Source organism: Symsagittifera roscoffensis, chromosome 7 (genome assembly GCF_963678635.1).
Source record: "Symsagittifera roscoffensis chromosome 7, txSymRosc1.1, whole genome shotgun sequence".
NCBI lineage: Eukaryota > Metazoa > Xenacoelomorpha > Acoela > Convolutidae > Symsagittifera > Symsagittifera roscoffensis.
The window spans coordinates 7,865,641-7,880,733 of NC_087068.1; the positions used below are offsets into that span (position 1 = coordinate 7,865,641).

General features: G+C 31.6%; 1 protein-coding gene across 1 annotated transcript in view; it reads right to left on the reverse strand.

The window, feature by feature from the left end:
- Nucleotides 1–10,624, reverse strand: part of LOC134851877 (galanin receptor 2a-like) — a gene marked incomplete in the record, with an annotated part of 66,385 nt that extends 55,761 nt beyond the window's left edge. The window contains 1 exon segment of the mRNA XM_063868151.1: nt 9,552–10,624. Coding sequence (XP_063724221.1) covers nt 9,552–9,702 — 151 coding nt within the window.
- Between the last annotated feature and the right edge of the window lie 4,469 nt (nt 10,625–15,093).

Consider the following 15,093-nt stretch of genomic DNA (forward strand, 5'->3'; position numbering starts at 1 on the left):
AAACATTTTTTTCTCAATGGAAAATGTATGATAAACTCTTTTTTCCGTAGACTCGATTATGAAAACGTCTGAATCGTTTTTCTTAAATGGAAGACAACACAGGTCATTTGGAACTTCGGAGCGTAAATGTTTGTTTGTAAATGTTTAACCAGAGAAGTTGGCTAATTGTCTCAGGAATGCAGGCATTTATTGTTCCGACTTTCGATACGAAAGTAACGAAATATTTGTGCTCGGGGTGGGTTTTTTTTCTTCAGACAAATTTCGACTTTTTATCTAGCAATTTTTGACGGATTTTTTTAATATCATTCAAAAGGTATTGTTGTCTTGAGCTTAGATTTGAAAAGATACTTCACCTGTGATCATTTTTCGTAAAGTTATGAGGGTTTAAAGATTGCCATTTTGGCCATTTTGACCAATTTGGGACAATTAACGCGCAATATATTAGCTTAAAATTGAAAAAAAATTTCACCTGTGATCATTTTTTGTAGAGTTATGGGGGCTTGAAGATTACCAGTTTGGCCAATTTGTGACATTTACTGCGCGATATATTTCGCGCTATTAACGCGTAAGCGGAGATTTAATCCGTCGTTGAAATCGATCTAAATTGGTTGAAGGAAGCTTATTTTCCGTATTTGTTTTGCTACTCGAAATTCAACCTGGACTACGCTCTAGACTTAAATAATCCATAAATTGTTTTTCCCAAAAATGTATATTTGAGCACAGAAGCAAATTTGCAACCAAGAGAAGAATTACGAAGTTTTAACCTCAGTTTTTTTTGTTGAAAAATGTAAATTAAATAATTTCAAAAATGAAAATCTAAAATTTTCTATGATGAAGTTATTTTCATATAATTAAAACTGGCCCCAAATCGTTTTGTTTGAGTTTTAAACTAATTTAAGATAAACTTCGCAAAAAAATTGATTGAAAAAATAATTTTCAAACATTTTTTTCTCAATGGAAAATGTATGATAAACTCTTTTTTCCGTAGACTCGATTATGAAAACGTCTGAATCGTTTTTCTTAAATGGAAGACAACACAGGTCATTTGGAACTTCGGAGCGTAAATGTTTGTTTGTAAATGTTTAACCAGAGAAGTTGGCTAATTGTCTCAGGAATGCAGGCATTTATTGTTCCGACTTTCGATACGAAAGTAACGAAATATTTGTGCTCGGGGTGGGTTTTTTTTCTTCAGACAAATTTCGACTTTTTATCTAGCAATTTTTGACGGATTTTTTTAATATCATTCAAAAGGTATTGTTGTCTTGAGCTTAGATTTGAAAAGATACTTCACCTGTGATCATTTTTCGTAAAGTTATGAGGGTTTAAAGATTGCCATTTTGGCCATTTTGACCAATTTGGGACAATTAACGCGCAATATATTAGCTTAAAATTGAAAAAAAATTTCACCTGTGATCATTTTTTGTAGAGTTATGGGGGCTTGAAGATTACCAGTTTGGCCAATTTGTGACATTTACTGCGCGATATATTTCGCGCTATTAACGCGTAAGCGGAGATTTAATCCGTCGTTGAAATCGATCTAAATTGGTTGAAGGAAGCTTATTTTCCGTATTTGTTTTGCTACTCGAAATTCAACCTGGACTACGCTCTAGACTTAAATAATCCATAAATTGTTTTTCCCAAAAATGTATATTTGAGCACAGAAGCAAATTTGCAACCAAGAGAAGAATTACGAAGTTTTAACCTCAGTTTTTTTTGTTGAAAAATGTAAATTAAACAATTTCAAAAATGAAAATCTAAAATTTTCTATGATGAAGTTATTTTCATATAATTAAAACTGGCCCCAAATCGTTTTGTTTGAGTTTTAAACTAATTTAAGATAAACTTCGCAAAAAAATTGATTGAAAAAATAATTTTCAAACATTTTTTTCTCAATGGAAAATGTATGATAAACTCTTTTTTCCGTAGACTCGATTATGAAAACGTCTGAATCGTTTTTCTTAAATGGAAGACAACACAGGTCATTTGGAACTTCGGAGCGTAAATATTTGTTTGTAAATGTTTAACCAGAGAAGTTGGCTAATTGTCTCAGGAATGCAGGCATTTATTGTTCCGACTTTCGATACGAAAGTAACGAAATATTTGTGCTCGGGGTGGATTTTTTTTTCTTCAGACAAATTTCGACTTTTTATCTAGCAATTTTTGACGGATTTTTTTATATCATTCAAAAGGTATTGGTGTCCTGAGCTTAGATTTGAAAAGATATTTTACCTGCGATCATTTTTCGTAAAGTTATGAGGGTTTAAAGATTGCCATTTTGGCCATTTTGACCAATGTGGGACAATTAACGCGCGATAAAATTCGCGCTATTAACGCGTAAGAGGAGATTTAATCCGTCTTATAAATCGTTCCAAATTGGTTAAACGAAGCTAATTTGCCATAATAGATTTGTTACAAGGAACGTAATCAATCTTTTTGTACCTTAAATGGCGTGTGGGGGGATGATTTTCATTAAAAATTTCAAATTTTTGAAAAAAAAAGTTTTAATTTTTTTTATTTCAATTAATTTTTTTATGTTATTACTGCTGCTCCATAAACCTTAAAAGGCAGTCGGAACATTCAGGGCTTCGCCCTGGTACGAGCAGTTTTGTTATTCTTATAAATTGTATAAATTTTCACCAGCAAGCCACTTGCTTGGTTCTACACTATGAGGCCAAACTGCACAATGGATAGGCGCACAATTTGGTGTCTGTATGTCTCAGGAATCCAGAGCCAAGTCTTCTTTAAACATGCTAAAGTTTTGTCGGAAAAATCAAAAAGAAAAAAAACAAAAGAAAACCAAATTGAGCGTCTTGTTGCGGAACCGGTACCAAAAAAATTCTTGATATCTGACCTGAAACGCTTAGTATTTGATCTAAGTTTCTGATCAAAAAATCTCTATGAATTGTTTAATTAAAGCAGGGATTTTCTTAAAATTCTTTATTTTTCCTCGTAATTTTGATCAAAAATTCACTAGATTTAGGTTATTTCTGCTTGAAAAAAAATCCTGGTGGGGATCGAACCCCTACCTGCCTTTTGATAGGCGGTTGTGCTAACCACGCGTCCAAATGACTTTGGAGTTATTCTTGCATGATAATCAATTAGCCATTGCGCCTTTAAATTTATCTTAAATGTGTCATTGAAGTTTTTTTTGTTGGATGGAATCCTGATGCTAACTGTCGGGTTTCAAAAAATTTATAATAAAGAAAAAAGTTAATTAAACCGGTAAATTCATGACATTAACTGCATGTAAGCTCTTCGTTAAGGCAATATTCTGTCCAATTTATGGATAAACACAGCTTAACTCATAAGCAACATCATCAGCAATGCATCAGTGGGTTTAATTACATCAGCAACGCATCGCAAGCTGCTTATTATTGTTGAACGTGTTCTTATAGAAATTACGATCTCAAAACGAGTATGCGAATACCCTGCGGCAAAATCCTATTCTCTGAACGCCAATAGAGTAAAGGGGATAAAAACTGTAAAGGGGAATAACGAAATGTTTCCAAGAAGTTTACTCATCCTGCAAGAGGAAACTTTTTTGACATTGAAAACATTCATACCAGCTCAGCCATACCGTTTAAAAACAAAAATTTGGTGTAACTTTTTTCAATTGCCTGATTTTTTTTCTAAATCTGCCCGTAAAACCCAAAAAAAGCACGTGATATTTAATGCGCATTTAATAATATATTTGCTTTTAAGTTCTCAATTGATTTTAGAATGATTTTTACAGTTAACCGAAAATATATATCGCGCATTAGTTATTCCAGAAAGACCGAAATGACAATTTTCATACTATGAAAACACACAACTATTCATAACTTATTGGTAGTTTTCGGTAGATTTCTGATGCTGCAAAAAGTCCTTTTTCTCAAAAAACAAACTTTGTATAGTTCCGACTTTCGTAACGAAAGTAACGGAATATTTGTGCTCGGGTGGGCTTTTTTTTTCTTCAAACAAATTTCGACTTTTTACCTAGCCATTTCTGACGGAATTTTTACACATCATTCGAAAGGTATTTTTGTCCTGAGCTTAAATTTTAAAAACTAGTGGGGTTCAAGGATTGCCATTTTGGCCAATTTGGGACAATTTAATCGCGATATATTTCGGGCCATTAGCGCGTGAGCAGAGATTTAATCCGTCTTAAAACTCGTTCCAAATTGGTTGAAGGAAGCTTATATGCCAAGTCGATTTGTTAATGGGAGCGAAATCTATCACATTGTACTTTTTATGGCGTGTGGGGGATGTTTTTCACAAACATCTCAACTTTAAAAAACTTTTGAACTTTAATTTATTACATTTAATTTGTTTCATGTTATTGCTCAATAGATCTTAAAAGTCAGTTGGAACATTCAGAGCTTCGCCTTGATACGAGCAGATTTGTTTAATTAGTTAGTCGCTTGAATATCTGCCAAGAAATTTTCAAAAACGGCGCAGCATAAAAATAGTTGAGAATTCAATTGATGATTATGACTCCTCCCCCTTCTTAGTATGAATGTACGACATCGGTTTCTCGTCGATCAATTCTAAAAATTCTCTTCATCGTCTTTGTTGCCACATTACACAAAGTCTGAGGCAGGAGCTGGTGCCAAGGAACGTCAATTTTTAATGAAACCATTCGAAAAACGTCTGAAACATTCTTTGTTTGCCTATAATTTCAAAAATCGTCTTCGTGCTCATTATTTCTTTTTTTTTTGGCAAAACTGAGTTTTTGCTTTGTTTTGAGAGAAAGTTCGGAAAATCAATTTGTTCCTTGTTTAAAAACATATCACCTCAAAAAATCCTGCGTACGCCACTGGGCGCAAACGGTATTTGAAGAAAATCTTGTGTGATAAAAAATAAAATTGAAGCTCTCAGATTTTTTTATAGCTATTGTTTAAAAAGTTTTGTTCGACTTGATAAAAAACGAACATTCATTACGCCAGTGTAAGGAGGCTAGGCCTTTTAGCAAAACTATATTTTTAGCAGATTGTACTTTTATCAGTTTATCAGTTTAACCAAAAAAACAGTTGACAAAAGAAAAAGCTAATTTCAAACATGACAATGGCTGAGCGTAGCTCGGCTGGGCTTATATTCTGCTTTGAATGTCAAAAAATGCTTGCCGCTTGACTATTTTGCTCTGCAGGGTAAATGAAAAAAAGTTTTGTTTTGACACCTCGAAAATCGGCAAATTATTTAATTATTATATTTAAGCATGTTATTTATAAAAATCACTTTAGTAGGTAGCGAGCCAAGAATTCCACGTCGGCACTAACCTACGGCATATTTTTTGATTAAGAGAACCTAACAACTTTTTAAAAAGCTGATGACACCAATATACTCTAAATTTGAGAGGGGAGTACAAAAATCACAATGTTTAGAAAAGAGTTCAAAAATTCAAGGAAACTTTTTTTTGGAAAAACGCCTTTCAAAAAAATTTTGTTCTTTCTTCTATTTTTTTTAATGTTGTAAATTTCAAAAAATAATTCGCTCAAACATAGCATCGCTGAAAACAAAACAAGCCAAGCGGAGCCCAAAACATTTTGCGGAACTCTATCATGAAAAAAGCACCTCTGGACTTTGTTGCTAATACCGCATTTCATTAGACAATATTTTTGCACAATTCACGGCGTATGTTATTCCTTTTGTGTCTGCGTTTACTTTCATTATTTTTAAGTTTTTAAAATCCTAAGTACTTTAACGTTTATTTCGTTATCTGTGTAAAAATGGAGTTTCATAGCTAATATTTTGACTTATGATGGATGACCCTTTTTTTGTAGAAAGGTAAAAACCGTAGAAAATTGTTTTCAAAGCGCTGGTTCGCCATTAACTTAGAAGGCGTCAGAGAGGTAATCTTAACGCCTAACAGTTCACATAAAAAGTTGCAGCAGCTTGCGCGATCTCTTTTTAATTGAACAAAATTAAAGTTTTTTAAAGGGCTTTTTGGAGACAACAGATTCTATAGTTAAACAAAACTGCTCGTACCCTGAATGTTCCGACTGCCTTTTAGGATTTATCGAGCAGTGATTACATAAATATCATTAATATTTTAAATGTAATAAAATAAATTGAAAATTTTTTTTTTCTAAAATTTGAAATTTTTTCTATGAAAATCATCCCTCCACACGCCATATAAAGTACAAGAGAAGAGATTTCGCTCCTATTAACTAATAAACTATGGCAATTAAGCTTCCTTCAGCCAATTTGGAACGATTTATAAGACGGATTAAATCTCCGCTTACGTGTTAATAGCGCGTTAATTAACCCAATTGGCCAAAATGCCAATCTTTAAACCCTCATAACCTTACAAAAAATAATCAAAGGTGAAATATCTTGTCAAATTTGAGCTCAGAACAACAATACCTTTTGAATGTTGTATAGAACTTCCGTCAAAAATGGCTAGTTAAAAAGTCAAAATTTGTCCGAAGAAAAAAAACCCACCCGAGCACAAATATTCCGTTACTTTCGTATCAAAGGTCGGAACAAAAAGGAAAGCTGTAAAACCAAATTTATAGAAAAAAGCTTAAGCTCAAAAATATTTTTTTGATTTTATTGTTGTCTAAAAAACCAGAGATAAATGACAAAACGTAGCGCCCCTCAAAAACAAAACAAGCAGGGTCAGGAACATTCTATCAAATTCATTAGAAAAGAATGGCTCAAGTGGGCACCGTCGCGGGTACCGCATTTTGTCATTTTGTTCTACTTTTTTTGTGAGTGGAAATTGCATTTCATCATTAGATTACGTAATTTGTGGGCAATTTGGTAACTTTTAGTGTCTGAATATAGTGTCTTCAAAAAAATTAACAAGATGTATTTTAAGTTTTTTTACAATTAATTTAATTGACTTTGTTTGGTTATTCATTTCGTTAATTGCGCAAAAAAATCTTTTTTTTTCAGAGCTGAGAAGAATTTTGATTAACTTACTCATCTGCTGATTTACTACACATCAGCAATCAAAGCAAACTAAAAGTCATCATACCATTATTTATATTAAAAGCAACTATCAGCAGTTAAGATAAAGACTGTCATCGGAATTTGCAATAAAAGTAATCACCATGGACTAAAATAAAAGTGACGATATCAGCATTAAGAAAAAAGTCAGCATCATTAAAAGTTCATACGGACAGAAACTTTCAAAAGATTTTTTATCCAAGAGATAAATTCAGCAAAATTTTATTGCCGTTTTTGTCGTTTTCTCCGAAACTACTAGAGACTCACACTTTATAAGTAAAGATATGACGGATGAATCTAATTGTAAGATTACAGCACGGTAAAAAAACTCAAAAATTGTTTTCAAGGCTCTTTTCGGCCTTTCAATTAAAAAATATCCGAGAGGTGTTCTAACGCCAAAACACTCCCGTTAATAGGAAAAAGTTCGCTCGGAAAGCTGAGGATCTAAGCTAGGCTCTCATATAGTTTTCTCATTACTTGTTAAAGAATACCAAAATTTACAGCTCCGCAACAAACTCCAAATATGGCTTTTTATTATGTAAAAAATGAATTTTCAGTCAGATTCCCGTCTAGAAAACTAATAGAAGCTCAGTTTTTGATTTTTGCTTTGATTTTGTTCTATTAATTCATACATTTTTATGGTGCAAATGTTTTTGCAAAATTTAACCGAAAGCCAAAATTTTTGATTTTTTAACCAATTAAACATTGCACCAAACTTATTTGTTCTTTTACCAACAAAACCGTAATAATCTTAAGCAAGCCTCTTATGTAGTCCAACAAACGTTAATGAAGGTATACTTTTATCAGCTTTGTATAAAAAAATTGATATTCAAAAATTATCAGTTTTCTAGATAAATTACCAATTTATTAATTAAGAACGTTTTAAAAATCTTATGCGCCCATTTTTGGAGAACACACCGATTTTAATTTTTAATTGATAACATGAGAGGCTTTCCGTTATGTAGTTTAGCTAATAATTGAAATAACAGGTTCGGTGTAAGCTTTGATTGACTAAAAAGACCAAAAATGATCGTTTTTTGGCTAAAATTTTGAGCCCGAATTTTGCAATTAATTAGCATCTCATATATTCTGTTGATTATAGTTGTTCATTTCTATATGCTGCTTGTTGACCATCTTTCAAAAACTCAGCTAACCCAGCTTTTTTGTAGTATAATTAATCTCATTGGAAAATCCAGTTGAATTTTTTTGAATCACAATCTGCAAAAAGATATAATTAAGACATACATTGATTAGAAAAAAATAAGGTTCCTCCCAATTGATGAGAAAAAATCTTTTTTTTTCATGCATTTTTTGGTATTTTACGGGTTGCATCAAAAATTTTGATTTAGCACAGCTAAAAAAATTTTTTTGGATACCACTAATTTTAGCGAAGTCGTTGTTCCGCACTTGCTTCTCCATCTAGACATAGTTTTTCATTGTTAAGCATTTTTTCAATTAATGTATTTTTGCTCACGCTCAAACTTAGCACTTTATGTGTTTAATAGCAACCAAGTGGACAGTCCACTAACAAACGCGGAATCCGCTGACAGTTTCGGAGTATTTAGAAAACTTGCTACTGTGCTGATTTATCTTACCCGGACAAAACAAACAAAAATTAACATTGAAAACGCACTTTTGTAATATTGGTTTGTTTTTCGATTAAAAAGGATGAAAAGAAAACCTGCATAAACTTTCAACAACTTTGATGGAGGAACTTTTTTTGGAAACTTCTGGCCTCAAGTTTTACCCGAAACTTATCTTTTTTGATTTCTTAGTCAATCAAACATTGCACCAAACTTGTTGGTTCATTTATTAACAAAATTATATAAATCTTAAGTTTTTATGAAGTCCATGAAAACTTAATAGAAGTCTATTTTTTTAAGTTTAGCATAAGCAATTTTTTTTTCATTTGATATCCAAAAAATGTCATTTTTACTACATAAAATACAATTTTTTTGGTTAATTAAAAAATCTTTTTTAAACCTTAGCTTATGCGCTCATTTTTGTAGAAAACACCCTTTTTAATTTTTGTTGGACTACATGAGAGGCGTTTCATTTTGTAGTTTGCTGAGTAATTGAGCGAATAAGTTTTGAAATAAATTGCTATTGACTTAAAAAACCCAAAAATGATCATTTCTATGGTAAAATTTTGAGCCCGAATATTGAAAAATAAACTGCACCATATGAATTCTGTTATACTTCATGCGTTTTTTCCACTTAAAGTCAACCCTGTTTGAGCAAAACACAATTTATTTTTAAGCTTTTTTCGCTTTGTCTGGATATTTTAAATTAGCACTGTATATTCGCTTGCTGTGGATTCCGCGACACAACAAAAGACCGAAAATTTTTTACATTACAAGCATCTGGTTGTGGATTACAAAATATTTTGGACTTGAATATTTAAAAGGTAAAAGGTTGTACGTGGTTTCCAGAGATACGCAGTTCAGCCTCGTAATGATAGTCTGTTAAAAAATTGTGTGCTAAAATTGCGGTCCAGTAAAAAGTCATCCCCTATAGGAACCGATAGGAACAACTGATTTTCATGCAAAAATTATGATCACTATTTTATACTTTGATGTTAAGAGGAAACTGGGAAAAAGCCCTGATATTGATATACTGACCGAGTGAGTTTCCGATCACTCCCAGGATGCAGATTGTTCCGAATATGAGCGGGATCAGAACGCCGCTCGCCTTCTCCACCCCCAGAGCGAACTCAGTGGGAACACAGGGGTCAATTGCAGCTGACATGTTTCCTATTTCAGTCACGTTCATCTTCCTTTCACTTTTGTTCCTTACATTCTTCTTTCATGAAAGTTCCTATTGCAGTTTTGTTTTCCAGCGTTTCGTTTTTCCGTTTTTAAAGCGACTTGAATTAACTTTTTTGCTGTGAATAACTTGTAAACCAATATCTAAATGAATTTTTTTTTCGAAAATCGTAAATAAATTTTGTAGGCAACACTTTTGGTAGTTTGCGATGAGCAGCTGGTTCAAATCTTTTCTTTATTTCAAACGCTTGTTCTGTTTTTGCTCATTGAATTTGAAAGAAAAACTCACTTATTTTGTAATTACGGACACAACGAATCCAAGCAAAAATGGGTGAAAATCGAATGGAAAATCATTGGTTTCGGATAATTGACTTTTGGCAACTGAACGCTTTTAAAATTTTAGTATTTGAGTATCATATATTTTTTTAAAAAATGATTCGTTTTGTAATTAACTGTCCCACTTTGTATAATTGATTAAAGACCAAAATATAGTAACAAAATACGATTGGATGATTGAAATGAATGATTGTCAAGAGAGTTTTTTTGGGGAAAATAAGAAATTGAATCGAATTAGGCTCAAATTGGAACGGAGGAAATTTATAGTAGCAACTGGGAATCTTCTTTTTGGATCACCCTTGAATTCGGGCAAAAAGCATTAAGCTCAAAAAAGATGAAAGCAAATTAATTAAAAGTTACAACCGCTGTTTTCCAAATCAAAATGATGAACATTAGCGAGGGCAAGAAAAACAAATTTCAGAAAACAGATTGTTTTTTTTTACCAGATAAATATTTTTTTGCCAAGATTCTTTTACCGTAGATTTGAGTAGATCGATAGGAGATAGACTTATTTTCTGCCATATTTTTACCGTATTTTTTTCAGCCAATCGCTTTTTGACTGCCTGAACGTAACTCAAAAGCCAATAAAAAATGCATTAAAATGAGCTCGGAATTCATTAAAAATGTCTCTCTTTTCTGTCAAACTGACACAATTTGATTCTTGTGGTCAAAATCCTTAATTTATTTGTGGAAAAAAAGTATTTCAATTTTGAAATGTTTTTTTTGTACGTTATAATTTTGAATTCGTTTCAGGAAAGTGTTTCTTTTTCAAGGGTAATGATTATGGAATGATTATAGACTAGGAAATGAAATGGGGTGTTTCTACATTTATTTAATGTAAAGCTAATTCACCAAAAATATCAAAGCTCAAATTCAGAAAGAAGGCTTGAAAATGTGCTCAAAATCTGCTTGCGGTACCGAAACTCCATTCTTCCCAGATCAAAGGATCAGAAATTTGATACAAATGAGGTTTTTCCTTTTTTAATGTTCATGATTATGATGTGCATAAGTAAAAAAAAGTACGCAACTATATCAAGGAAGTGTATTGTTTATTTTTTGTCGCTTTTTCTTTTTCATTATTAAAACAGACAATAATGTCCGACATGTAAGCTATATCTTAAATGAACCTCTCTAATAATCCATCCATCAAGTTAATCAGATTAGATTTCACGATGTTGTAGCCCAGCAAGTTTATCACATGGAAAAATAAAAAGTATTTTGAAATCAGGCGAACGGTCGAAAATCAACACTAAAGAAAAAGACATCAGCTGAATCTGACACGATTATGGTCTTCTTTTCCTAAGAATTTGACACCCTCATCACCCAAAGAATCCCCCTTTAATACTAATTTACGAAATCTATTTTAAGCCAGAAAAACAAAAAATTTTTTAGAAAGACTCACTGAAGAAATAATACTAATTTTCAGAGGGCAGGTTGCGCTGAATAACGCAATTTTCTAATCAAACGTCTCAAAAAGTTTAATTGGGCTCAACTGCAAAAGCGGCATTGTTGACCTGATTTTATTTTTGGGTTTTGTGAGCCTTAAGAAAATGTATGAAGTCGACCTCCGGCAAAAACTCTAGACTCATATTTTTTAATGTTTTTTTCTTCAAAATTTAAGAGCCGCTCATTGTGTCTCTTCGTTTGTTTTACAGCCAAACAAGAGTAGTTTTTTTGAATAGCTGTTTGAGTTCAACTAGAATATTAACAAGCTGAAACAAGATTTGATGTTTTGCAGCTCTGAAAGTTTTTTTTAACCTTGCATCCCACTATTGAACACTGATGTATTAAAAATTATCTTTTTATCAAAAGTGCATGCAAGTTTTTGTGCAAAAATCAATAGAATCTCAAAAAAAAATTCCGCGCGGTAATCTATATGAAAATATTTGGTTGGGCTGATTTAACAAAAATCTTTTCGGCCTTCCTTCTTTTTGAAGATCAATCAAAAATTTTCTGCAAATATTGAAAACTTCTAAGGAAATCTTAGCTGTAATACTCAATTGTAAAACAATTAAAAACTGAGCTACATATGGTTATAACGAAGTCAAATATAACTGCAAAATGAAATTGCACGGTAAAATTTTAAACAATCATTGAAATTGCGCGTAATTTCTTACCAAATAATCTTTAACTAATAATCACCAGAATAAAAATCAGAGTTTTGATTCAAACTACAAAACCATTGTAATAGATTTTCAGGCATTGAAAAAATATATTTCTAGTTGATCTGGTTTTTGGAAACTAAGATGCTACAGTTTTTCAGAAGAAAACCTTTGGGTTTCACTGATCCACAAAAACGCACAAATTAGTTTGCAGAAAAAATATTGCAACGAGAAAAACAATCGTCACATGCATTGAATTGCGTGATTTTTCTTCTGAAATAAAAGCAATTTTCTGTATCTTGATTGCTAATAAAGATACCTTCTTTATTAATTTCAAATTCAAATTCAAAGTTTGAAACAAAATCAACGCTTTTTGGGCTATTGATTTCTTTGGCTCAACAAGCTCTGCTTTTGAAAACCAATGGAACACTTTTACAGCTTTTCTGATATCTAATGAAAAATTACTTAACTATATCGAGGTATATTTTTTAAATTATTTTCAAGTATTTAGTTTATTTTTTGTCGTTTTTTTTTTCATTATTAAATTAGATAAAATTGCCCGACATCTGCAATAAATCTCTCTTATAATCCATCCATCATGTTATTCGGGATAGGTTTCTCGATGTTGTAGCACAGCAAGTATATCACATGGATTGAAATCAAGATTTTTAAATTAGGCGAACTGAAGAAAACGTAACTAAAAAAACATCAACTGAGTCTGACACAATTATGGTCTCTTTTTCTTAAGAATTTGACTCCCTTATTGCTCAATGAACCCCCCCCCTTTAATACTTATTTACGAATGCTTTTCTGAGCCATAAAAACTAATTCAAAACTTAGAGAGACTCCCTGAAGAAATAATACTATATTTCAGAAGGCGCTGAACAATGCAGTTTTAGTTTTCTAATCAAAGGTCTCAAAAAGTTTAATTGGGCTCATCTACAAAAGCGGCATTGTTGACCTGATTTTGTTTTTGGGTTTTGTGAGCCTTAAGAAAAAGTATGAAGTCGACCTCCGGCAAAAACTCTAGACTTAAATTTTTTAATGTTTTTTTTTCAAAGTTTAACCGCCGCTCATTGTGTCTCTTTGTTTGCTTTACAGATTTGATGTTTTTTTTTACCTTTCTGAAAATATTTCTAATTTTACATTCCACACTTGACTACTGATGCTATTAAAATCCATCTTTTTATCGAAATGCCTGCAATTTTTCGTGTGAAATTCAATAAAATCTCAAAAAAACATAAAATTCCGCGCGGTGATTTTAATGAAAATATTTCGTTGGCTGATTTAAAATGTCTTTTCGGCCTTCTTTTTGAAAATTAATCAAAAACTTTTTGCAAAATTGAAAAGTTCGAAAGATATTTTAGCTGTATCACTCAATTGTAAAACAATTCATAATTAGGCTAATTTTGGTTATAACGAAGTCAAATAAAACTATAAAATGAAATTGCACGGTAAAGTTTTTAACAATCAATGAAATGGCGCGTAATTTCTTAGCTATTAATTTCTAACTAATAATCACCAGATTAAAAATCAGAGTAATGATTCAAACTACAAAAAACATTGGTAAAAGATTTTCAGGCATTGAAAAAATATATTTCTAGTGGATTTGGTTTTTGGAATTTAAGACGCTACAGTTTTTTAGAAGAAAACCTTTTGGTTTCAACTATACCGCAATTATGCACAAATTAATCTGCAGAGAAAACATTACAACGGTAAAAACAATCATCACATGCATCGAATTGTATTTTATATGGAAATAAAAGCAGTTTTTTGTATCTTGATAGCAATTAAAAAATTTTTTTTTTAAAATTCAAATTCAAATTCGAAACTTTAAGCAAAAACAACGCTTTTTGGGCTATTGATTTCTTTGGCTCAACAAACTCTTCATTTGAAAATCAATGGATTCCACTTGAAGCTAGCTGATTTCTTCAGAACTCGAAAAAAATTAAAAACCAGCAATTAATTTGCCAATGTTTTGCAGTGCTCCATTGAAAAAAATTTAAGCAACCTTAAATAACGAAGATAAAACAATTTTTTCAATATTATATAAAAAATTTCAAAGGAAAGTTTAAAATTTTGTTTTTTTTTTGCCCATTTTACGATTTTATTCAAGCTTGGTTTGGATTTGCGAAAAACACACTATGGAAATAATGAGTTTCCCCTTTTTTTAACACGCTGATACAAATGACTGTACCGCAGAAATACTTTTCAACATCCTGTCTTCTCAAACCAGTTGCGATTATTTTCAGTTTTTTATTCAAAATTATCAGAAAAAATGACACTAAACTCCTGAACTTTTTTTAAAATAAAATTACTGCAAAGTAGAAGCTATTAAAAATTTGCATTTGCAAAGTGCCAGGCACATAGATTGGTTATCTATGAGTGCATTCTCAATAAAATAATGCCAGGAGAATTCGGATCGCCAAAATGAAAAATGCCACTAGAAATCGGATCAGAAAAAATCAGAACAGCAATTTTGGTAAAAAAAACTTGCTGTTCTGATGGAAAAATCTCAACAGTTACCAAAATCCGCACCGCTATTTCATTCAAATTGTTTGTTTGGGCTGATTTTAGGAATACTTTTGACCTTCATATGGGAGATTAATCAAAGATGTTCTGAAAAATTTGAAATTTTTAACGGACTCCCGGTTTTAAAACTCAATTGTAAAACAATTAAAAATTAGGCTGAAAATGATGATAGCGACGTCAAATGAAACTATAAAATGAAATAGCATAATAAAATTATAAACAGGCAAGTTTTTAACTGACTATCAGTTTTGAAGCAATTTAGAGCATACAGATAGAAATTTATCTCACCAATTTAAGCCCCAGTGAATTAAAAAAGAACTAGCAATCATCCGTTTTTGGTCTAAAAATATTGCTAAAATTTCTAAAAGTTTCAAAACAAGGAGAAAAATTTAGAAAATATCTAATATTGCTAGTTTAATTGAACTTTA